This window comes from Mesoplodon mirus, assembly GCF_964341445.2.
Source record: "Mesoplodon mirus genome assembly, contig: HAP1_SCAFFOLD_717, whole genome shotgun sequence".
Lineage (NCBI taxonomy): Eukaryota > Metazoa > Chordata > Mammalia > Artiodactyla > Ziphiidae > Mesoplodon > Mesoplodon mirus.
In genome coordinates, this window is record NW_028295316.1 from 189,070 (window position 1) to 215,503 (window position 26,434).

The 26,434-nt window shown below is 38.5% G+C and overlaps 1 protein-coding gene across 1 annotated transcript in view; it reads left to right on the forward strand.

The window, feature by feature from the left end:
• Positions 1-26,434, forward strand: part of LOC309797558 (ankyrin repeat domain-containing protein 26-like) — a gene marked incomplete at its 3' end in the record, with an annotated part of 115,644 nt that overhangs the window by 11,486 nt on the left and 77,724 nt on the right. The window contains exons 4-16 of the mRNA XM_082646052.1: positions 1,974-2,080; positions 3,590-3,727; positions 5,919-5,989; positions 11,026-11,059; positions 13,502-13,574; positions 14,460-14,520; positions 14,610-14,803; positions 17,915-18,041; positions 18,576-18,637; positions 21,473-21,566; positions 23,604-23,702; positions 24,320-24,348; positions 24,441-24,513. Of these exons, the coding sequence (XP_082502178.1) occupies positions 1,974-2,080; positions 3,590-3,727; positions 5,919-5,989; positions 11,026-11,059; positions 13,502-13,574; positions 14,460-14,520; positions 14,610-14,803; positions 17,915-18,041; positions 18,576-18,637; positions 21,473-21,566; positions 23,604-23,702; positions 24,320-24,348; positions 24,441-24,513 (1,162 nt within the window). The remainder of the gene's footprint in view (positions 1-1,973; positions 2,081-3,589; positions 3,728-5,918; positions 5,990-11,025; positions 11,060-13,501; positions 13,575-14,459; positions 14,521-14,609; positions 14,804-17,914; positions 18,042-18,575; positions 18,638-21,472; positions 21,567-23,603; positions 23,703-24,319; positions 24,349-24,440; positions 24,514-26,434) is intronic.

Consider the following 26,434-nt stretch of genomic DNA (forward strand, 5'->3'; position numbering starts at 1 on the left):
GCCCTTGGTTAAGAACAATGGAATGGATGAGTGTGATTTATAAATTCACAGATCTCAAAAATAAGAAATCTCTAGAAGAGTTGGAGTTGGATAGATGCTACTTCCATCAACTCCCTCCTTTCCAACAATATTAGCCTGACTTTTATCTTTCTCTGCCTCTGTAATTGAGAAGGTAAAAGGGATATTATTGGCAATATCTATTGGCTTGAAGAATAACTCCTTTTTCCTTCCAACCACTAATCATTCACTGGCACTCAGAGAGTCTTTAGAAATTTGCTTATGGTGAGTCATTTAATAAGTAGAGTGTGACCCTTTGCGGATTTTGCACCTTTTGTTATCATCCAGGTCATTAGGTCAACAGATGTTTATCACAAACAGGGTTTTCCTGACTGCAGTAAGAGTAAAGCATGAGCCTTCTTTTGGTGAAAGCTGCATGACAGAGTCTTGCAGTGTGTCTGTTAGGTTCACTGGGCCCTGGCATAAGCAAGATGATCGTTTTAAACATCAAAACCCATGAAGTTAGTAACAGTACAGATAGGAATTGTTTTAATAATTTAGTTTCAGCAGTCTTATGAACTAACTATCCATTTGGTTAACATCAGGGAGAATTATAGAAATAGATTGTAGTTTTAACAGGCATTGGAAACATTCTTGAAGTGGGTATTATGAATCTTAATAGCAATTTTTATTACACGTTGGGACCCACTTTTTTTTGTAAAACACATGATACTAAAGAAAGGAAGGTTTTTTTGTTTTTTTTGCGGTACGCCGGCCTCTCACTGTTGTGGCCTCTCCTGTTGTGGAGCACAGGCTCCGGACATGCAGGCTCAGCGGCCATGGCCCACGGTCCCAGCCGCTCCGTGGCATGTGGCATCTTCCCAGACAGGGGCACGAACCCATGTCCCCTGCATCGGCAGGCAGACTCTCAACCACTGCGCCACCAGGGAAGCCCTAAAGAAAGGAAAGGTTTTACATGCAAATATTTGCTTTATACCCACCCGTTTGGAAACACTCACAGCAAACATAAAAACACAAGTGGGCTATAGACTAAACTTGGCCCCTGGATGTGTTTAGCTTTCCTCCACAAATTGAGTCAGCATTTAAAATTTAGGAGACTCATGCAGAAATCTGCATTTCAGGCTTCTCTTAAGGAATCCAATCTGGTCCCCCTTGAGCCCATGCTACTGTTTGGTCTGCCGTGCAAAGGGTGCCTGCCCCTTCTGTATGGGGCGCGTTCTCCAGTTTGCTGGCCTCACCTGGGTTCTTCACTTACTTGGGTCACCTACTTTGCCTCCATAAGCATCTGTGTTTCCAATTCCTGTATTACAGTTTATTTTGATAAATATTTCTAGATTTTAAAACAGTCATTAATTTCTAATCTATTTCATATTTTAAAAGAATCTCTTAAGAATGGGATTGAATTTTTCAAGTTAGAATTTATAAGTTGGTTTTTAAAAAAAACTCTTTTTCTTTACATGTTCATGTGAAGAATCATATTCCCATTGGACTGTCTGTAAACCTTATGAGGTTAATTGGTTATCATTGGATAGGTTATGCATGTTGCAGACAGTATTATATCTTTCTCCTCAGCATTGTTCCTAAAATATGCAGTTGATTTAATAGTTAAATGATTATCTCTGGAGGAGTGTTTAGAGTGTATAGACTAGTATAGAGCAATAAAATAACTACAGTATACCTGATAAATACTGTGATAGAAGCAAAGATCCTTGGAACTGGTAAATGTTGGAAGTGAGTTTTAGAGAATGACTTTGCAGTTAATCATGTGAAGAAGTGAGGAGGAGCATTTTAAAGAGAAGGAAGCAGCACAGGGTGGGTGAGAAGGAAGGGGCTCCTTTTTATTTACTTTCTATATTAGATGTTTAAGTTCAGAGAATCTATTATAAGTTTTAAAATTCAGTTTAGAAATATGTAACTTTGTACATTCTATATAAAGTGTTTCTTCTGTTTTACAGGAGGGCTTCACACCACTTTTACTTGCTGTAAGTGAAAACAAGCAGCAAATGGTGGAATTTTTAGTAAAGAAAGAAGCAAATATACATGTAGTTGATAAGATGAAAAGGTACAGTAGTTTGTTCTTTTTCTTTTTAAAAACCTTAGTGCTGTTCTAGAGTGGTGACAGAAAGATTGAATTAGTAAGAAGAGATTAATGTATAATCAACACATCATCAGGTCGAAAAGCAATTATTCTGACTGTGTATCATGAAAAATAATATATAGCAGGATTCATATTCCTTTATAATATTGACTGATGTCATTTGCCACCTGATTTCTTTCTTTTTTTTGGTCATACGATCTTATAATAGCTAAGGGGTTTCATATTAGTTTTATTAGCTTTATAAAGTATGGATTCTACTTTTTAATTTACCTTATGACACAGTATTGAATTTCTTAATTCTTTAATAATAATTTTTTAACCTCTACTTTGTATATATTTTTCCTTAAAAGATGTATGTCTTTGGGATGACTCTTTGCTTTAAATTACTTTCTTTGAAGAATACTGATGTGATTAGGTTATCACAAAGTGATTGTTAATCACTATTACCAGATACTGTGGGCTCATCAGTTTTTATCCTTTTTCATTTCTAGTACTTTTTTTTTGTGTGTGTGTGTGTGTGTGTGGGACGCTGGCCTCTCACTGTTGTGGCCTCTCCCGTTGCGGAGCACAGGCTCCGGACGCGCAGGCTCAGCGGCCATGGCTCACGGGCCCAGCCGCTCCGCGGCATGTGGGATCTTCCCGGACCGGGGCAGGAACCCGTGTCCCCTGCATCGGCAGGCGGACTCTCCACCACTACGCCACCAGGGAAGCCCCATTTCTAGTACATTTTGATGTTCTTATTTTTAATTGGTGAAGGTAGAAGGAAGAAAGATAGCTTTAATTGGATAAACATTTCCTTCAATGAAGACAAGTCATAGGTAGGTGATAAAGAGGAAAATGATGGGCTTTAGATTCAGACTGGGTTTAATTCCTAGCTTTCCTACTTATTAGGTGTATGACCTTGGGAACGTTACTTATTATCAGCAAATATGTTTCCTGATATGAAAAGGAGGATAGTAGTATATCCTTCAAGAGTGGTTGTGTGGAAGAAAGATTACATATATAGTATTTCATTTAGTGCCTAGCACATGCTTATCAGCATCCTTAACTGCAACCATAACTGTTTTTATTTCATTATTATTAATATTATTGTTTTAAGCCTGCAAATAGCTTATCCTTAACCTGACCTCTAGCTGATTTTGAAGTATAATATAACAGACTAAGGAAGAAATGGGGAATTCTTCCTTTATATACTCACCTGCTTCAGATAAGTGACCTCAGCATAGCTTCTTGTCCATCAAGGACTTTAAATTAGCAGTTTCTACTACATGCCATCCGAGTGGGACAGGAGGCTTCTTTTTTGTCCCTTCATTTTAGCCTTGGAGGTAATTTACAAAGATGAACACTTGAATGTGTAAATGGTCAGTTCTACATGGATTGGCAAGATAGTAACTTGGTAAAGTATATTAAATTAGCTGTTAAAGTAAGTTAGCTAAAGTTCCTAAGGGTGAAATTATCTCTCTGTTATTTTAGAACAGCCCTCATACTTGCTGTAAACAATGATTCAACAAATATAGTCAGGCTGCTTCTTCAAGAAGGTATTGATGTCTTTTCTCAAGATTTCTATGGATGGACCGCAGACGAATATGCTCGTATTTATGGTTTTCATATGTAAGTGTTTACATTAAAATGCCAGTTATCACTAAACTGTGGTTAAAAATAATTTAACTGTTACTTGTTATGTGACAGGTGAGAGTTCTAGTTTGGTGCAGGCAGTTTGGGAATGGTGGTGAGATGTTCCCTATCATCAGCTGGAACCCAGCCAAAAGGCCAGACGAGTTAGATGTAGCAGTGGGCACAGGGTTCTTTATCTCAGGACTTTAAGACTTTATATCCTTAAAGATCCTAACATTATCCATTTCATTCCAAGTGTAACCCCTATGCATGGGGTACAAGTAGTGTCACAGCTCTGATTTTTCTAACTTGTTATTTGGGCCTTGAAGTGTTTAGTTCAGCAGACTATCCTATATTTTCTCTTGGGGACTTACTTCTATACTCTCCCTCTTAAATTTTGCAAGAACCTAAGGGATTCCCTAAGATCAAAGAGACAGTCCTCTTCCACAATTCATCTGGAGGGAAAAACAAGGGCATTCTCATCATTCTGTTGCTTGCATTGATTCTGTTGCTGCAGTGTTGCTACTAAAACTGGTCTTAGCAGGGTCTCCTTGGCAGCTGGATCTGGAGTCTGGATGTTGCTCTATAAAGACCTTTAATAATTTTAAAAGAAAAAAAGGAACCGGTCCTGCAGTCGGGTCACGATTGACCTTTGCTCCCAGGATGCCCTTGCTGATTCAGATTCCTCAGTTTTCATGGTGATGCACACTTAGACTTCAAAGTGACAACTTGTTTAGTTCTCATACATATGCCTGTAGCTCAGCCACTGTTCCAAAGCACCAGCACCCAGTTCTGGCACCTGGGCCTCCTAGCCTTAGCCACACACCCCCTCCCCGACACACTCAAAAACCTTATGGAGAGCCCACATCTTAGCCCAGATCTTCACGATGAATTACCCTTTGAGGCTCTTACTTGTCTTTTCTGCTAGCAGATGTCAATGGGAAGCGTTTTAGGCTGTCAGAGAGGTTCAAATGCTCCTGCCGGGGGAGAGCAGACTTTCCTTTTTCCTTTGTTACCAGACCTGAACCTCAAGGCTGCTTTATATCCTGTGGGGCACTTTTTCTTAGGTTGTGGAAGGTCCCATATCATCCTCCTCAGAGTAGTGGGTGCCAGCTTGCCTGAGATTCCATAACTGAGGTTGGCCCCTCAAGTGATCTGTTTTCCATGATAATGAAAATCTTCTAAATGATTTACATCTGCCTCAGCCTTCAAAGTATTTTCAGATTCTGCCTCATAAGGAACCCATTCACCAGAAATCCCTGAATCTCAAGTAGGTTAGTTGGCATTAGGAGAGGTAAGCCCCGTCCAGGACTTGTCAGCATCCATGGTAAAAGTAGGGTTATGTCTTCCAAGTGAACTGGAGATGAACATGGAGCTTAAGCATCATTCTAAGAAAGATCTGCTGGTTCAGAGTTTGAGTAGGTAGAGAAGGAGTAGTAGTGGTCCAAGCCAGGTCTGGACTTCGATTAGTTTTCTACTCTTGGTGCGATTAGCTGCAATAATGGGGGGCAGTTATGTTATCTAATTTAATGAGGTCATATATTTATAAATAAATTCAGTTACAAATTATAGAATAGCTGAGAGTCCCTGAATTACAAACCACCAAGAAAGGACAGCTAATCACCCTGATTACTGACATTTTTCCTGAAAACTGCAACATTAGAATGTTAAACCTATGAAAGGACACACACATTGGGATTTTAATATGATTTTTACAAATTAATTTATATATTATTTATTTTTGGTTGCATTGGGTCTTTGTTGCTGCACGCGGGCTTCCTCTGGTTGTGGTGAGCGGGGGCTACTCTTTGTTGCGGTGCGCGGGCTTCTCATCACGGTGGCTTCTCTTGTTGTGGAGTTCGGGCTCTAGGCGTGTGGGCTTCAGTAGTTGTGGCGCGTGGGCTCAGTAGTGGCTCGCGGGCTCTAGAGCTCCGGCTCAGTAGTTGTGGCGCACGGGCTTAGTTGCTCCGCGGCATATAGGATCTTCCCAGACCAGGGCTCGAACCCGTGTCCCCTGCAGTGGCAGGCGGATTCTTAACCGCTGCGCCACCAGGGAAGTCCCACAATCGAAGTTTTGGTAATAGCTCTGACATTGTCTGAAGTGATCAAAGAATTTAATATATTTGGTAATTGTTTTTCATATTAGTATTAAAATAGTAATGTTATTTATCACATTTTTAATACATAGCAACTGCCAACTGATTTCTGAATATAAAGAAGAAAAGAGACCTAAAACTCCTTCTCAAAATAGCAACCCAGGTAAGACGTCTGATAGTGAATTACTCTTGGTGACCCTACCATAGATAAAGTAAGAGTGAGGAAGCTTTAATAATGAAAAAGCAATGAAAAAAACCAGTGTGTAAACTGCATGTATATTTTTATTTTTTAAATTAATTTCTTAATAGTCTAGTATTCAGAATTGTTTAAGAAGTTAATTATAGGTAATTTAAAATCAGACAGTGTTGTCTGAAAAGAAATCCACATATTTAATCATGGCCCCTAAAATCCCATATTAAATCTTTGCGTAAATAAGAAAAAAGATTTTTTGGTTAGTACGTTGTATGTTTCCTCTATAATCACATGAATATTAGTTATTGTATAGTGATTAGCCTCACTCAGGCAGGCTGGCACCCACTACTCTGAGGAGGATGATATGGGACCTTCCACAACCTAAGAAAAAGTGCCCCACAGGATATAAAGCAGCCTTGAGGTTCAGGTCTGGTAACAAAGGAAAAAGGAAAGTCTGCTCTCCCCCGGCAGGAGCATTTGAACCCCTCTGACGCCTAAAACGGTTCCCATTGACATCTGCTAGCAGAAAAGACAAGTAAGAGCCTCAAAGGGTAATTCATCGTGAAGATCTGGGCTAAGATGTGGGCTCTCCATAAGGTTTTTGAGTGTGTCGGGGAGGGTGTGTGTGGCTAAGGCTAAAAAAGTTACCATCTTTAAGCCTGGGAACTCAACAGTACCTTCCTGGTACTTTAAACAAATGGCAAACAAGAAGAACTGCAAAGCTGAGCCAGTGTGCAGTGTACCAAGAAGAGATTATTTTTGAAAGCTACCTACCGATAGTACAGAAGTCAGAAAAGCAATGCCTGGTAGCAAAGCACTGGTTGTTTTCCATATTATTGTACCAGCGAGGTCTCGCTATTACCAACTTCATTCCTCACAAGTCCAAACAGAGTGAGATAGGCTGACTTCATTAGAACCTAGATGTTTTCTTCTGTGTGTTGGATAATTGTCATGACACTATAATTTTGTTAGAACGAGATGCTCTGTTGCCATTAGTTAAAGGATTATCATAGTATTCAAATAGCCCAACTGGAGACTCAGCAAATTCTAATAAAAGCACAAAGATACTTCACATTAAGAAATACACTATTGTGTTCCCTAGATGTGGCACCTAGCGCATTGTACAATCTGTATGAGGACACCTCTAACATAGTAGACCTCTGTCCATCAAAGAACTTCTGTAGGTTGGTTTTACACGTTAGAGGAGATACAGAAATGAAATAGAGCTTTGGTCTTCAAGGTGCTCATAATAGAGTTGTCCCTGGTTAATTTCAGTATTTTTTTAAATGGAATTTTCAAAGAAAATATTCTTATTTATTTGTTAATTTGTCCACTTAACAAATAACTATCAAGTATCTTTTAGGTACTAGGCACTATTCTGATGTCACAGGATGCAAGCATTTAAAAAACGCAGTCCTTGCGTTTTAAAAAACGCGCCGAGCCTGCGCGTCCGGAGCCTGTGCTCCGCAACGGGAGAGGCCACAGCAGTGAGAGGCCCGCGTACTGCAACAAAACAAAACAAAACAAAACAAAAACACAGTTCTTGGGCTTCCCTGGTGGCGCAGTGGTTGAGAGTCTGCCTGCCGATTCAGGGGACACGGGTTCGTGCCCCGGTCCGGGGAGATCCCACATGCCGCGGAGTGGCTGGGCCCGTGAGCCATGGCCTCTGAGCCTGTGCGTCCGGAGCCTGTGCTCCACAACAAGAGAGGCCACAACAGTGAGAGGCCCGCGTACTGCAAAAAAAAATTAAAACAAAAATTAAAAAAATAATAAAAATCACAGTCCTTGCCCTCTAGGAGCTTGTTATTATAATGATCATTTTTATTATTTAGTATACTTTATTCTGTGCTTACTATGTCCCAGAGCCCACTAGGAGTTTATAAATTGTCTTTATGTATTTTTTTAAGTTGGTGTTTCATATGTGCCAGATATTTTAAGTCCATGGTGAGGAATTAGAGTTTTTAAAAAGTGCGTGGACTTTAAGGTAAGCGTGCAGAGTGAGGAGAAGTTTGCCAGGTAAGGAGGCAGAAGGACAGCGTTTGGCTGGAGGAACATCTATCAAGATCACATGTTTTGCAGAAAGAACAGCAGTTCACAGGCTGAGATGTACGAGTGGACTTGGCAGGATTTATGAGCAATTCAGTTTTGCTGGTGCAGAAAGGGTGCTGTGGGGATGGTTGGTAAAGAACACTTGAGGAGGGGCTGGAGAAAAGTAGGGCAGGCACTGAGCTCCCCAGCGGGACAAACGGAAGGTCTGCTGGGGACAATCTGAGTCACATACTGCAGGGATCCTCCTCAAGGAATTTGAGTACCAGCCAATGACGAAAAGATGTCAGTGGAATTACAAAGCCCTTAACTGAGAACTGAGGGTCTTGAGATGGAGGGAAGTAGCATTATTCCACATAGATCAGTCTCTATTTTTTTAAAAAATATTTATTTATTTATTTATTTTGGCTGCGTCAGGTCTTAGTTGTGGCGTGCAGACCCCTTGTTGCAGTGTGCGGGCTTCTCTCTAGTTGTGGCGCGTGGTAGATCAGTTCCTATATTTGTTCATCTGAGTATGCTAAATAAAACTCTCATTCAAAATAAAAATGAAAAAGGAAAAACAAAAAAAAGAAAAGTAGGAGAGGATGGTGGTGATGTTGCAAAAAAATTTTTTAAGGAAAATTTCAAGGAGGGAGTATCAATTATATCAAGTAAAATTACTGAAAAGAAAGTTGGATTTAACTCTTAAAAGTTCTTTGGTGGTAACCTTTTCATAAGGACAATTTAAGAGTCATAACATCTACTTTTTACATGAGTGGTACTTCTGATGTCCAAATATGGAAAAATCATCACATCTACCAAGGTCCTACCTAAGTTTTTCATAACAGCGGCAGCTGCCCACGCAGGGTCAGCAAAAACAGTCTGGCCTGGTGAGTACGCTTGCCCGCGTTTTTCCAGAGTTGTCAAAACCTGGGAGTGGGACTTCCCTGGTGGTCTAGTGGTTAAGACTTCTTGCTTCCACTGCAGGGGGCATGGGTTTGATCCCTGGGGAACTAAGATCCTGCATGCCGCTCGGTGTGGCCACAAAAACAAAAACAAAACAAAAAACCTGGGAGTCAACTGTGAGGAATTAAATCCTGCTTAGTTGGAGAAAATTAACTGATCTTTTCATTTTCTTTATAGGAACTTTCATACTTTAGAACATATTATCAATCATCAGAATTCTTTGTTTTTTTTCTGGTTGAAATAGGATTGTTGTTTGTTTCAATTACTTTCTGACGTCACTGTTTCATCTATCCCTTTTATGCCTTTATTCAAATGTGTATAGAAATACAGGCAAATACCAAGAAAAACAGATTTGAGGAAGGTTATTCTGTGAAATAACCTGACTGTAATCACATATAACACATCAACCCAAATAATACAGACTTCATGTAAACAATGCAACTGTTTGAGAGGTTCCCCAAACCACACCAGGTTCGGCTCTTCCATAGAACTCCCAGGACTCAGCATGTGGTTGTACTCATGCTTGTGATTTATTACAGTGAAGGAATACCAAGCAAACTCAGCAAAGGGAAAAGGCGCACGGTGCGAAGTCTGAAGGAAACCAGGCGCGAGCTTGCACGTGTCCTCTCCCTGTGGAGTTACTGCATGTGCTTCATTCCCCCAGCATCAGATTATGACAACACATGTGAAATGTTGTCCAGCAGTACCAGAGTCTCTCCCTCCCTCCTTCCCTCCCTCTCTTTTTTTGTTCATCAGCTTAAGAAACAATGACATATGCCTTACAAGCTGAAAAAGCATGATTTCTATAATCATTTGCCACATAATGGGAAGGGTTGAGAAAAATGACATCCCTCACTACTACACAGCACTAACTGTTTGGACCATGCTGCTCTATGTGGTGGTGGGTCCAGATAGACTCTCGAGCAATGGAAGGAGACAGTCTCAAGAGATTATACTTTTAAAATGTATATATATTGAAAACTTTAAAAAAATTCAACTTCTCCATCCTCACCATCCAGTTGACCCCATTTACCCTCCCCCACCTCCCTTTCAGGAGATTATCCTTTATAAAACTGGAACTACAAAGTCTTTCATGCTTATCTTGCCATTGGAAATAGGGCCAGAAAGAGTTTGTTTCCTGTGTTTTGCCATGCTCTAAAGTACAGCGCCTGTAGACCAGGCTTCCTTGTGACGGCATTTTCACCCTGAACTGAAGAACCGGAGAAGTTGTGTTACGTGATGGCAAAATACATGTATTCTGTACGCACTGCTCTGAGTGATGGAAGTCCAGAAATATCATGCCATTTAAGTTTGCTATTGTCAGTTTATGGTACTGATTCTACTAATGATACCATTTTCTGTCAGTCTCACAGTTTGGTTAGGATTATGGTCATTGTAAACAGCACTTTACTTTTAGGTAACAAATTTTGATAAATACTGTTCTTTTTTTTTGCATATGATAAATGTAAAGGAGGGGAAATGGCTCTCATGCATAATTGCCTAGCAGTGGTATAATCAGCATTCACTCTAGTATACTGTCCAGGTGTGATTCCAAAGGAATATATTTTTTTAATTAATTAATTAATTAATTTTATTTTTGGCTGCGTTGAGTCTTCGTTGCTGCACGCAGGCTTTCTCTAGTTGCGGGAGTGGGGGCTACCCTTTTTTGCATCACGCGGGCTTCTCATCGTGGTGGCTTCTGTTGCGGAGCACAGGCTCTAGACGTGTAGGCTTCAGTAGCTGCAGCACGCGGGCTCAGTAGTTGTGGCTCGTGGGCTCTAGAGCTCAGGCTCAGTAGTGTGGCACACGAGCTTAGTTGCTCTGCGGCATGTGGGATCTTCCCGGACAAGGGCTCGAACACATGTCTCCTGCATTGGCAGGCAGATTCTCAACGACTGCACCCCCAGGGAAGCCCACAGAGGGATACTTTTTAAAAAAGCATCAGTCTTACACTTTTAATATTCTGTATTTTTCTATTGTTGATTTAAAATGTGTTTTACTTTTTCCTTTAACAGTGGTTAAGAATTCTGAAAAAGAGTCTTTAAGCAGGTAGGATTTTATGGATTTTTAAAACTTGTATGTTTAACTAAGGGAACATGGAGAAAAGAAACTAATGTTTGTTGAGTGTTCTACTCTGGGTTAGACACTGTATTACGTGCTTAAATTTGTTACATCATAGAGTCATCACAATCGCTTTACAAAGTAGCTGTGCTATATAGCTTACTTTAATTAATTAGGCAGCTGTGGTTTGGAGGGCTTGGTTAATTGACCCATGATTCCATAGACAACAAGTTGCTGACCTGTGATGTGACGGTCAGCCTCAGATCCACTCTCATGTCCTTCAGCAGAGATTGATAAGTACCCGTGTAGCACTGGGGTCAAGATACAGACCCAAATCAGATCAACTCAGAAAGTCAAATTTAGTTATGTACTAACTCTGATTTAGAGTTTTCCTAAGAAGCCTGGTTAGTCCAAGCCTTTGTCCTGATATATTTGACAATTGCAGTGGTAACTAGTACCTTGTATTTACCATTAAGGTGTTATGGCAGATCTCAGGTAGCTGAGGCCTCAGAACCATAGGGTTTTATACAAGCAAGACCTCATTAGGCAGGTCTCCTTAGATATAACGATGTCTACTCTCCTTAAGGTGAATTAGTTTTCTATAAGAGAAGAGTATCTGCCTATAGACCATGTTATGTTAATTAAATTCAACATCTACATAGAGCATCTGTCTAGTTGATTTCTCTACTTACTGCCTTCCCAGTCTGGTTTTGGTTTTCCCTTCAGGGTAGTACCCTTGCCTGGTTCTCTGAAGTTTTTTTTTTTTTTTCCTAGAGTCTTTTTTCTTTTCTTTTTTTTTTTTTTTAAAATACATTTGGTTATTTGTTTATTTTTGGCTGCATTGGGTCTTCATTGCTGCACGTGGGCTTTCTCTAGTTGCGGCGAGCAGGGGCTACTCTTCGTTGTGGTGCACGGGCTTCTCATTGCAGTGGCTTCTCTTGTTGCAGAGTGCTCGGGCTTCAGTAGTTGTGGCACGTGGGCTCAGTAGCTGTGGCTCATGGGCTCTAGAGCACAGGCTCAATAGTGTGGCGCACAGGCTTAGTTGCTCTGGGGTATGTGGGATCTTCCCAGACCAGGGCTCGAACCCGTGTCCACTGCATTGGCAGGCGGATTCTTAACTACTGTGCCACCAGGGAAGTCCCGAGCCCATCCTTGATTCAGGAACCATTGCCTTCACAGGCTGAAATCTTAAAGGTTGGAGACTGCCATTGAGCAGGCCTCAGGGGTGAGGCACAGGGGTGATTTGGGAGGGGAGCCTATAGGAAGGAAGATATTTAGGCAGTACATAGGGAAAGAGAGGCACAGCTGCCAGGATTCTGTTTCTACAGTACTGTCTCTGCTTGGGGATCTGAGTGCCTATGAGGGTTTTTAAGAGCTAGCTATTCATGTGGACCTGAATAAGGCAGGACCTGTATAGGAAAACTAAGTAGACTTTATAATTTTTAATGTTTTAATCTCTCTGGGAATGGTTTAACATATAAATTAGACATATAAATTTGTTCTTTGACTTTTGTACATTTAACTCTCAAAAATTTCAGGGGACTCCCTGTACTGTTTAGAGTAAAGGGAAGGAATGGGGCCTTCTTTTTTTTTTTTTTAATACATTTATTTATTTATTTATTTAATTTTTGGCTTCATTGCTGCGCACGGGCTTTCTCTAGTTGCGGTGAGTGGGGGCTATTCTTCGTTGCGGTGCACGGGCTTCACATTGTGGTGGCTTTTCTTGTTGCGGAGCATGGGCTCTAGGCATGCGGGCTTCAGTAGTGGTGGCATGTGGGCTCAGTAGTTGTGGCTCGCCGGCGCTAGAGTGAAAGCTCAATAGTTGTGGTGCACGGGCTTAGCTGCTCCGTGGAATGTGGGATCTTCCCAGACCAGGGCTTGAAGCTGTGTCCCCTGCATTGGCAGGTGGATTCTTAACCCCCTGTGCCATTGGGATAGCCCGGGAGCCTTCTTTAATAAGTGGTTTCCCTGCTGGAGAACCAAGACTGCCATTTTTGATGGACACAGATTACTCTTTGAACCAGGCACGGACAATGGAGAAGGAACAGCATATCCTTCTACTTTGTTTTAGGTCATCAGGTTTGTTCCAGTTCTGGTAAACAAAAGTTATGTTACCCATTAATTGGGTTTTCAGTTCAGGTTTTAGGACTTTTGGTGAAAACAAATTATTCTTAGGCTCTGCCAGTATACTGGCTGTCACCCTTTGTTATGGGAACTAAGAATGGGTCTTAGCTAGATATTTCATAGGTTGGGAGAGATGGAAGCAGAAATAGGTAACTAAAAGCTTTTCCAAAACAGAGGCCACATTTTAATGATGTCAGAAAACATCATTTAATATATAGATAACCAACCTTTCACTTGATTTTGTTTGTTTGTTTTCGGTTAAAGAAATGAAGTCACTCATTTTTGTTATATATTTTTGCTCTGAAGCCTTTCCAACAAACCTGGTGTTGATGATTCATGGCCTACATCAGATGATGAAGACTTAGATTTTGATACCAAGGTAAAGTTCTCTCCTGTGAAATTAGTTTTCCTGCTTTGAATTTAGTTTTGTGTAGTATTAACTTTTAAAGTTTAGCAGTGGTCTACCTCTCATTGTTTTATGTTTGTAGTAGAAAGTTGGTCAGAGCAAACCATTTTATAAAAATATGACTAGTTGAATTTTTTTTTTTACTTTGCTAAATACTGAAGGTCGGGGCTGAAGAGGAAATGGGCTGGGAAGTAGATAGTGAGAGGAAAAGTGTATTGGGAAGCACTTTCCCACAAGGGAGGAAATACGAAATTTGGTCAAGGATAAGGATTCTTACTGTGACTTTTCAACCATACTGACGTGATTTATATATACTCATGCTTAAATGAAATCTTTAGTGGATACAGTTACTTACTGTAATAATCATAGAATTTTCCTGGGGCCTTTCAGTTCCAAAACTATGTAGCATATATCATCTAGTTCTTTTTTCTTGGACAATTTTTATTTTGGTATCATAGAGTTGTTAGGAGAGAGCTTTTTTTTTCTCTGTTTCTGTCTTTGGTTCTGCATTAAGCCTAAAATAACAGTCGAAATTATGGAAATTTAGAAATTAAAATTCTGTTTCTCAAAATCCATATTATGAAGGGATTTCGCTGTGTTTTCTGAAGCATTCCATTAAGCGTATATTCAGGGAATTCCCTGGTTGTCCAGTGGTTAGGACTCCACGCTCTCACTGCCAAGGACCCAGGTTCAATCCCTGGTCGGGGAATTAAGATCCCACAAGCAGTGCAGGATCTTATTTCCCCGACCAGGGGTTGAACCCATGCCCACTGCAGTGGAAGCATGGAGTTTTAACCACTGGATCGCCAGGGAATTCCCAATACTTCTTATTCTTAAAGCTCTTGTTTTCTTCTCTAGAATGTCCTGAAACCAAGCTTAACAAACCTAATGAGTGCTTTTCAGCAATCCAAGGAAAACAGTAAGTTATTTGAAGACTATCCTTCTTGTGTTATTCACTGATTTGAAATTATGGATGTTCTCATGCACTCCACCTTGTTTTCACTATAGTAGAAGCAAAATGTGGCATCGTGAGACCAGAAGAGAGAACCTTCTTTGAGCACAATAGTTCTAATAGTGGAAATGAAGATGTGGTCAAAACCTTTCCCAAACCATCAATCCAGGGCGTCTCTCATCCTGCTTTCCCATCACCTGAACCTCTCCCAAAACCTCTCAAGTCTTTAGCAGGCCTTGGTCTTACAAAGGTAAGTTGTTCTGTTTTGTTTTTAACTTTTTTTTCTGTGCTTTTTCACATACCAGCCCCCTGATTCTTACAGTGATGAAAAGGATCCCTTACAGAAATGGAATTCCTCAAGATCATGATAGAAAACAGTGTAATATATGTAACAAGAGCAATATATGTGCAGGATTGAGATTTATGAACGTTGGTGGCAGTAAACCATTCTGAAGTATGCCATTATGAAAGGAAAGAATGAGAAAGCAACTAGAAAGAACAACTAGATGAATATGAAAATGGGGAGGGGGATGAAGGGGAATAATTCATTTAAGAAGGACAAGATGAATTTAAAGATTGAATGAGGGTCAAGATGAGAGAGATTATTATACAAACAACAGAAATAGTGGGGTTAAGTGTGAGCAGGAACTCTATATTATAAAATATGATAGAAATTATATCAAATTCAAATTAACAAGAGAAAATCAGGTCATGGGAAAAAATGCTCATACTCTTTTGAATGACATATAGTTGATTTTTATGAAGAACTGAAAGAGAATTTGATCCTTACCTTTTTTTGGTTGTTGTTGTTTTTTAATTGAAGTGTAATTGATTTACAATACTGCGTTAGTTTCAGGTGTACAGCAAAATGACTTGGTTATACATATATATGTATATATCTATATTCTTTTCAATTCTTTTCCATTATAGTTGATTACAAGGTATTGAATATAGTTCCATGTGGAAGTTAGTTTTAATTTGAAGTTTTTTCCTTTTTAAAAAATTCTCACTTTTAAATTAATAAGGTTATGTCTTATATTTAATCTAGCAAAACCTTTGTTCATAGATAATGCAAGAAGAGCTCTGTTTTAGGCCTTATCAGATTTATTATGAATTAAGAATTTGGGGCCCTTCTGTTTCTTGTGGTTTCTTACTTACTGTTTGGTATATACTTAACTAATTTATCTTACTGTTTGGTATCATCTTGGTAGGTGTTTTGGATCTTTTTGAGAATAAACAGAGAGGAAGTAAATAAGTATTTTGTCTAGTCTTTCACTAAGATTATAATTTCTAATTGTGTAAATGAGGTTCTTAATTTCAAGTCATGAAATGAGAAAATTTTAAACTGCAACAGTCTTAAAGAAAAAAATATAGAAATCATTTTTTTCTGGAGAGATTCTGATTTATCTTTTCCTAGTAATATCTGCACATAATGGGCACATATACACACATCAAATGAATGAAAGCACAATTTATGATTTTTTTCTAATATAAACTACTTGTTATTATAAAATAATAAGGAAGGAAAAATTACCAGCAGAGTGTACAAAATTATCTTTGCAAGATAATTTTTTACTTTTTAAAATATCTCCAGCAGTAGGTACATTTCATGTTATTCTTGAGAAACTTTATTAACTTCAGTATTTATGGTTAAACTAGCATGTAAATATTTTGTTATACAAGTTAAACTAACATGTAAATTTTTTCATATCTAAAACCCAGGAATCCTGGTTACTTGATTTTTTAGTCGCTTTGTTCTTCCCTCATGTGAATATTGGGTCCTGTTTGTTAATCATAGATGTATCTGAGAACTTTTAAATCTCCAACTTGGATAATCATAGTTTTACTAATTTTTTTTAGTTCTATATCATTTCCCCAATCTTTAACTGCCATTCTATAAGGCGTAGATAGTAAGAGTTATTAGCGTGCTGTTCACAGGTGAATAAGGAAACCATGTGAATTTTAAAATAGGGTTTTATATTTCTTCCATACATCATAGTAGTACTTAAAAATGCCTCATAATTCCATAATCACATAAACATTCTCTTCTACAATTTCAAACTTATGTTTTACGATTAATTTTTGAAAAGGAGTTTTCCTGTAGTCTCTTGAGTTGGTGTTTTACAATTAAATCTTTTCATTACACTTAAAAATGCTTATTGCTATAATATCCCAGAAATGAATATTTGTGCATATTCATGAAAGTGTATATTTTTATCCTTAAACAAATGTTGCAATATATAATCGAAAAATTGAATCTCATAGTTTTCTTCCCCAGTCTTGTTTATATTTTCAAAAGTTCAGAACTCTGCATAGGTTTGCATCATTTAATTATACCAGGTTAGTATATTTTACAGATATTTATCTTAACATCATATGCTTTTCCTGAATAAGTTTATCTATTACTAATCCAAATGCATTTATCCAAATCTTTCCTCTAAGTCCCCTGGGTGCCTCAAATTTGTTATGCCCCAAACTGAAGACATTGTCCCTGATGCTTTCCTCTTTCCTGACTCTTTGTAAGCTACTCTGTCATCTGTCTTCCCCATCCTAGTAGATAACATCACTGAAATACCAAAGCAGGAAAAATCCTGGACTCCATCCCTCCCTGAAATCACCACATCCTGTTGCTCATCAAGTTCAGTATTTTCTACCTGCTTACCATTTTTCATTTCCTATTACTTTCTCACTTATAATTTTGAAATGCTCTTTTCTAGTTTTGCTCCCCTGATGTTCATCTTTACGTTGCTGCCAGAGTGACCTTTCTAAAATATATTTGTGAAGATGTAATACCTCTACTTATGTAGTGGATCCCCATCACATGAAGGAGAAAGTTCATGTTCTAGGAGGACACTTGCTTTTTTTGGTTTGGCTCTGATCCTCCAGTTTTGTCTCTCCATACCATTCCCGGTAACTGTGTTCTAGTTTTCCACGTGACTTGTTATGTTGTTTCACGCCTCGTCCTTTTGCTCAGGCTGCCCTTTCTAGAATCCCCTTCACATCCCTGCTCTACACTGTGTGTGTCTTTTAAGACACAGACCTGTCTTTGCAGCATTTCCTGAGCTACCCAGATACAGCTGACTCCTCTTTCCTGTGTGCCCTTCCTGTACTCTGTTCACATCAGTTGTAGAGCTTTTGAATGATACTTTGCTGTTCTTACTTGTTTTCATGTAGCTCTACTTCTCCTGGACTACAGAGGAGAATCGGTCATCTATTTATATTTCCAGCTTTTCTCCCAGGATAGTGCCGATGATTTGATAGATCCAGTAAATGTTTGTGGTCTTACTGATTGATTGAATGACCAAATGAATGAATATGATGTTTTCTGGAATGAGGTGTTTGTTTTGTTTTGTTTTTATAGGAAGGAGCAACAAATCCAGAAATAGGAGTAAAAGAAAATGATACTGATATTGAAAGCACTCCACAAGAGCAAACAGATCATAACAATTTGACTTCTGTTGATGGAGCTCAGAAAAATAATAGGAGTGGTGAGTTAGTGAATATTTATGAATTTTTTTCTATGCTTAAAGGCTAGTCTAAAAACATCTAAAGTGTGTAGATCCAAATTTACTACCCGTTTCTTTCTTTTTATTTTTTCTGCGGTACGCGGGCTTCTCACTGCTGTGGCCTCTCCCTTTGCGGAGCACAGGCTACAGACGCACAGGCCCAGTGCCCACGGCTCACGGGCCCAGCAACTCTACGGCATGTGGGATCTTCCCGGACCGGGGCACAAACCAATATCCCCTGCGTCGGCAGGTGGGCTCTCAACCACTGCGCCACCAGGGAAGCCCTTTTTTTTTTTCTTTCCATTTCTTTTAAAGTATGTTTCTTTTGCTCTGTTTCCTCAGAAGTATCCCAACTACTACCAACTATTTTTCTTCCTAAGAATGCCTCAACCTTCTGAAATTCTTTTCTGCTACTTTATTTTATTTAAATATTTGTGGATGGAGATAGACATGTATGTATTTAAAATTCATAGCAGTAAATGTTCTCATTAATGTATCTTTGGCTGCACTCTACAGATATGATGTCAGCATTAGGATTAGGAGAAGAGGAAGGTATAGAATCACCTTGGGATTCTGAGGTACTGTCTTCTATTATTATTATTATTTTTTATTTTAAAATATAAACACTGAGTGATGTTAAAACATAAAAGGGGGGATGCTTTGACTTTACTTTCTCACCTTTGCATTTGCCCATCAAAGTTTTTCCTTATATATTTAACCTGTAATTAACTAAATAATTGTGTGCTAAGTATAATAACTACCACATAGTACGCTTTTGTTAATTTGCAAGATCCACCTAATGAAACCAGTGTAGCACAGAGAAAAAACCAAGGCTTAGAAGTCATAAGGAATCAGTTTAGGTTCTGAAGTTAAATTTATCTAAAAACTGAAGCATTATTCCAGGTCAGCCTATGGCCAAATGTATGTTTCTTTTTTCTTTTCTTTTTTAAAAAAATTTTTGTTGGAGTCTAGTTGATTTACAATGTTGTGTTACTTTCAGATATACAGCAAAGTGAATCAGTTATACATATATCCACTCTTTTTTCGATTCCTTCCCCATATAGGCCATTACAGAGTATTCAGTAGAGTTCTCTGTGCTATACAGGAGGTCCTTATTATTGATCTATTTTATATATAGTAGGGTGTATCTGTCAGTCCCAGTCTCCCAAGCAAATGTATGTTTCTTTGGTACATATGGATGTGTAAAACTCCTAGTGAGGTTCAGAGAGAAACAGGTTGAAATGTAGTTTTTTACCACTTAGACCTGAAAAAGATAGTGCCTGAGACTTGAAAGTATTAGTACATTTGGATTTTCAAATAGATCTGCAAGGAACGTTTCAAGAGAAGCAAAAGAATGGGGAATAATAAGTATGTGGCGTTATAATAACAACAGTTTGGTTTAGCGATGTTTTAATAAGTACACACCATTTTGGATAAACTAGTGTGCGTTGAGTACCTTTATGGCAGCCATACTTGAAGTAACGTAAATATAAAGTAATGATGACCTGTTGTAAGGTGACAGCTATGGAAAGAGATAAGAAGGGCCTGATCTGTTAGACCTAGGCAGCTGCTGCAGTGATACAGCACTGTGTTTAAAGTCAAAAGACATGGTAGCATCCTGGTTCTGTCACGAGCTGTGGGATCTCGGAAAAACTTGTCTACCCTGGTTGAGCGTCAGTGACGTCCTTCGTAAAAATGGTACTGGTACCCACTTGTCAGGTAGGTGTAGGGAACAGATGTGGTAAGAGCTGTGAACACACCTTGTAAACTGTAAAGGGTGCTATAGAAATGTAAGACAAAAATGATCACAGTGGCAATTAGTGACTCACTAAATGCTGGGGCACTTTTTTAAAACCTGAAGGACAATAAAATGACAGTAGTGTTATGAATAGGAAAATTAGAACGGGCATGTGGATTTCTAGCTTGGGGTATGTTAAGTTTCTATAGACTGTTATCAGAGATCTCCTATAGGTATCAAGTGCTTTGGTACTTGAGGTCCTCTCGACATTTTAAATGTTTTGTTCTTAAATAAATTCCTGTTATTGAATACCAACTATATACTGGGCAGTTAGACACTGACTGTACCAATTGAGGGGTAAGGCTGTAGTGGTGGGAACATAAAACCCAACAGGAATCCTTTATAAGTCACTGTTAAGTCCTTCATGTAAAGAAAATGGAGAGAGCTTCCCTGGTGGCGCAGTGGTTGAGAGTCCACCTGCCGATGCAGGGGATACAGGTTCGTTCCCCGGTCCGGGAAGATCCCACGTACCGCAGACCGGCTGGGCTCGTGAGCCATGGCCGCTAAGCCTGCGCGTCCAGAGCCTGTGCTCCTCAACGGGAGAGGCCACAACAGTGAGAGACAAAGAAAATGGAGAATGTTACGTTAGACAACATTGAGAGAGTTTGTAGTTAGGATGGGGATGGGAGTGGGAGTGGAATTTAGGTAGTCAGAAAAGATCTGCATGTGAGAAAAGCTACCAAGGGGAGGATGGGAAAGAGCCAGTCATGTCAGGGTCCAGGAGAGGGACATTCTGGACAAAGAGAGCAGCGGATCCCATCATTACACTCTCGCATCTTGGAAGGACCAGGAAACAGGTAGTGGGGTAACTGTCCTTACAATCACTTTTATCATTGTTGTTGTATGTAGAAAATAAAATGTGCATAAGAAAAGCTTGGCACATTTAGATTATTAATAAATAAATGTTCTTATTCTTCCCTTATTAAAGCTTGCTGTACTTTTTTGAAGAGTTGCATAACTATATTTAAATTTTCTCCTATTATTTAAACATAACAGTTTTTATTGCTACTTCGCTATTTTATTCAACTATTTTTCCTATCAATAAAAATTTTATCAAATTACAGATTCTTATAAGCCCTTGTTTACCTAAATGAAGCAGCTTCTACAGTGTTCTGTTTATGCTCAACATGAAATACTTCATGGTTTATTTTCATGCCAAGTATATTAATTTAATACTAAAAAATTTCTGTCTTTAGAAATATTTTAAATTTATAGCAAGGGTACTTATTAAAGCATTTATTTAAACACATATTTTTTAAAAATACTCTCTTCTTTTGACAATGAATGTAAAGTAGAGTTAGGTGTTTTGAAGTTAATTCTTTGCTGAAATGTGCCTGTAAGTCAGGCACATTTTTTGTCTGTGAAAATAATTCCTCTGGCTTTCCATGCTCAGTTTACAGAGTCAGTAGCCAAATGAGGATAAAAGATAGACTTGATCTAGAGAGTGTATATGAAGTTTTCTATTTCAGTGTTTGGGTTTTCAATGCATGCTTCTCTTATTTTTAAATCTAATTGCTTGTAAAGTAGGAAATTTTTAAAAAGTAGGGTATTTCCAGCTATTAGAAGGGGATTAGGAAAGCTTTATGCAACTCATTATTAATATCAATTTTAACAGAGTATCTCTGAGAGACTTCCAGAGAAGTATGTTGATCATTTATCTGGAGCTGCAGGTCAAAGAGGAAAAAATATATTAAATGGACAAGTAGAAGGTAAGAACTATATTTTTATGAAAAAGTCATTTGACAGCATGTTGATTTAAAATGGGAATTCTGATATATTCTAATAGCCAAAGAAAATCACCTGTCGGTTAAGAGGAAGTATCATTCCTCACACTGATTTCAAGTTGAACTGAGCCTGTCTCATTCTGGAAAAGAAGTGCTGTATCAGAAGAACTAAGCAGCTACATCTTTTTTTCTTGTCAAAAATCCATCAGCAGTTTTTAGGCAGTTTTTATTTGGCCAAAAAGCAGTGCTTGAATACCTAACTGTGTGGTGTGTTCTATTTAAGCTCTGAGTGTCCAGATGTTCTTTTGTAGACAACATGCCATGATATAATCATCTATCTCCATGTCTGTTACCAAGTTACACTGTGAAGTGTGCCACCCTTTTGAGGTGGTCCTCAAAGACACAGTTTGCTTGTTGTTTAACCAAGTGTCCTAAAGCATGTACCTGAAGTTATATCATTTTTTATTCTAAAAAGCTACGCAGCTTATATTCTGAAAACTATTAAAAAAACATAACACTGTTGATGCAAAAAAAAAAAAGGAAAATCACCTGTCAAATGCATAGTGAGGAAAAAGATGAGAAAAGGAGGGAAGCTGTGTATCTTATCTGGTGTCAGCCACAGATTAAATTGAGAGTCCCCTTTAAGGAGCTAAATTATTAGTTCCGTTTCAAGGTACTCTACAACCTAAGGAAAGTCGGGAAATGAGGAAGAGGAAAGAAGGACTAAAGAATGAGAGAGGCAGAGGTTACAGGGAGTAAATGAAGGAAAAGGAAGCAGGGGTCTGTGGAGGACGGGGGCAAAGTAAAATAGGTCTTTAGAAAAGGGAAGAGAAGAGTATTTGAAACGTGAGACAAATTTGAAGTGAGCTTCCAGCACCGAAACTTGTCAGAGACGAACAGCAAAGCTTTCCCACTCTTACTGTGGGAATGTAGAAGCAGACTGATAGGTCAGAGTTTCTCAAATTTTAATTAGTCCCCTGGGGACCTTGTGAAAAGTGCACATGCTGAGCAGCAGGTCTGGGATTGTGCATTTCTGACAAGCTCTCAGAGTAGCAAGGGTGTAGGCTTGCATTGAGAGAAATCTGGAAGAGGAGCCACTGGATAGTTCAAGACAGAACAGGATCAAGGAAGAGTATTATTTTGTTTTTCTTTCTGAGTGTGTTTATAGCCAGAGGGTAGCAAAGCGTTGAAGTAGAACTTATAGATGTAAGGTGCCACTGCTAAGCAAAGAGGAAAAAAGAAGTGGTGGGGATGATCCATAAAAAGAATGTCAAAGGGAGAGAATTAAGACCACAGATCCAGAGACTACCTTTGAAGAGGAAAGAATATAGTGAAAGGAAAGAGGGGGGAAAGAAGGGTGTTAGGGAGGTGATTGTGGAGGTGATGAGGAAACTTGAGAGAACTCTCGTTAGATGACTTCAGTGTATTTACACTGAAACAAGGTTAGGTCATTGCTGCTCCAGAGAATACTGGAAGCAGGAGTGGGTGCTAGAATTGAGGTAAACCCCAGCTCCTCCTTGTAACTATCAGGCATCAAAGATATATGTTGTGTTGGTATGTGTTATTCAAATGAGATTAATTTGAATATGGAAGCATTGGCTGTTTTTTGTTTTTTTAAGATAGGTTTGTGGTTTTTTTTTTTTGGCTGCTTGGCTTGGCATGTGGGATCTTAATTTCCCCGACCAGGGATTGAACCCGTGCCTCCTGCAGTAGAAGCATGGGGTCTTCACCACTGGACCGCCAGGGGAGTCCCTAAGATAGCTAATTTTTTGATGATAATTGTTTCACAAAAATCCTTTTAAACATTAGCATGATATACTGAACCAAACTAATTTTGGAAACAAAAGAAATTAATAGGGTTCATTCCCTAAATGCTAGAATTGTTATTTTCAGTAAATACTACACTGATTTTGAAATATGAAAGATTTTTAATATCTAATAATTCTGTGGCAGTAAAATTTACTTTTTCCCTTTTGATAATCGTACTTCGATGTTGAAAACTTATAATACGTTATTTCTTAGATGTGCCTTATATACCTTCTTGCATGAGTGGATCGAGAAACTTTAAGATGACTAAACTAGAGGATCCAAGAAATGTAGGCATACCAGTAGCCCACATGGGTATGGAAAAACATGAATATTTTTATGAACTATTATTCTACAAGTGTATATCCAAGCTGATCAGTTCATAACCCTTTCTCTGATGAGAAATGAATTATACATTCAACTGAACTGTCATCCCAACTGTGCACTTCCTAAATTACAGGACAAACTGAAGAACATGATAAATACCTGTAGTATAACGGTGTAAATGATGCTGCTGTATTGCATTCAAGATGTGCTGTTGCATTTTACCATCAGCTTTCACATTTACCTTCTCGGGGTCATGATTTGTTGCTCTGATTAAAGATCACTTTTCTCCTCATCAATCAGCATGTTCACATTGGTACATGTGCATTTTTCTATTTTATAAAGGCTTTTGGAACATAATCTTCCTTTTGAAATCTTAACTGCATGTTTTGTTAAACCTGTACTCCTATTTTTTCTTCAGTATCTATAGTGGATTCATATGTCTGTCTTGTTGCAGTCCTAACTTCCCCCAAGAAACAAAACACCAAAACCTAAAGTATTCACTGCCAAGGCCAAGCATGAGGGTTCTGCTCAGTACTAACTGCATGAATATATAGTTGGCTTTCATAGTTACGTGTAATTGATTCTATGTCCCTTTTGCCTTTTAGATTCTCCTGAAAAATATCCTCACTTGAAGGTAAAAACTTATATTTTTGTCTTGAATTATTAACTACAGATTGTATCAAATGTACATTATTTATTAATCAACTTGTTTCAAAACCCATTCAGCCTGCAGTTGGAGTGAAAGATTCTGTTCCTAATAAAGCAGTAGGAATGAAGGATTTACAAACAGCCAGATCAGGTAAATTTTGCAGTGCAAATTTCACTCTGGAAAGAGGTACACTAAAATATTTGAAACGCTCACAGCCTTCATATTCCTAATTCTTTTTTCTTTTGTTTTTGCAAGTTTAATTGAAGGATTTGACATAAATAAGGCACATGTTATTGTTGGTATCCATGTTTTGAAAAAAAGATATTTACAAGCATAAGAAAAAGATATTTTTAAAATGTAAGCTTTAACTCAGATGTTTCTATGTACGTTTCAATACCCTAAAGTTCTCAGTTAGGAATCTCTGTACTTCTTAGGGATTCTCAGAGGTTAATTATTAGATTCTAAGATTTTTCCAGTTTTATAAAATGCTTATTTGAATTCTGACCTTAACCTAGAGTAAAGCTTCACTTGCTAACATGTCAATTGTATTTCAAATTTAATTATTTCATTTTAGTGGTGTTACACGGATGAGCTTAAACCAACCAGATGTTTTGATTAGCAGACTCTGTGTGTGTGTGTGTGTGTGTGTGCGTGTGTGTGGTCTTTGATTATTAAAAGTGGGGGAAAGTAATCATACCTTAATGACGATTTGATAGACACAATCTTGTAAAACAGTAATTCTGAACGTTTTGGGCTTTAAGATCCTTTTATTTATTTGTTTGTTATTTTTTATGATGCAGATATATAGGATCCTTTTATACTTTTAAAAATTATTGAGAATCCCAAGGAACTTTTGTTTAAGTAGGTTGTATCTACTGATGTTTACTGTATTGGAAAATAAAACTGAAAAATTTAAAATACAAACACACACTCATACATTCTATTAGCCATTAGAAGTATGACGTTATCACATATCTTGTCTCTGGAAAACTGCTCTGTACACTTAAAACAGAATGAGAATGGAAATAACGTTTACTGTTATTGTGAAAATAGTTTTGACCTCTTGGACCCCTTGAACGGTTGAGTCTTGGGACTCCAGGGATGCTCAGGTGACACTTGAGAACCACTGTTTTAAACCATTTACAGAGCTCATGGATGTGAAATGATAAAGGGACGCTTGTGATGAAACAGGCTTTAAACTTTCACTTTTACATTTCTTGCTTTCTTCTTTGATTTGTCTTTTTTTTAATGTATACAGCAGGTTCTTATTAGTCATCAATTTTATACACATCAGTGTATACATGTCATTCCCAATCTCCCAATTCATCCCACCACCATCCCCAACGCCCTGCGGTTTTCCCTCCTTGGTGTCCATACGTTTGTTTTCTACAACTGTGCCTCAATTTCTGCCCTGCAAACCAGTTCATCTGTACCATTTTTCTAGGTTCCACATATATGCGTTAATATACGATATTTGTTTTTCTCTTTCTGACTTACTTCACTCTGTATGACAGTCTCTGGATCCATCCACGTCTCAACAAATGACCCAATTTCATTCCTTTTTTATGGCTGAGTAATATTCCATTGTATATATGTACCCCATCTTCTTTATCCATTCGTCTGTCGATGGGCATTTAGGTTGCGTCCATGACCTGCCTACGGTAAATAGTGCTGCAGTGAACATTGGGGTGCATGTGTCTTTTTGAATTATGGTTTTCTCAGGGTATATGCCCAGTAGTGGGATTGCTGGATCATATGGTAATTCTATTTTTAGTTTTTTAAGGAACCTCCATACTGTTCTCCATAGTGGCTGTATCAGTTACATTCCCACCAACAGTGCAAGAGGGTTCTCTTTTCTCCATACCCTGTCCAGCCTTTGTTGTTTGTACATTTTCTGATGAAGCCCATTCTAACTGGTGTGAGGTGATACCTCATTCTAGTTTTGATTTGTATTTCTCTAATAATTAGTGATGTTGAACAGCTTTTCATGTGCTTCTTGGCCATCTGTATGTCTTCTTTGGAGAACTGTCTATCTAGGTCTTCTGCCCATTTTTGGATTGGGTTGTTTGTT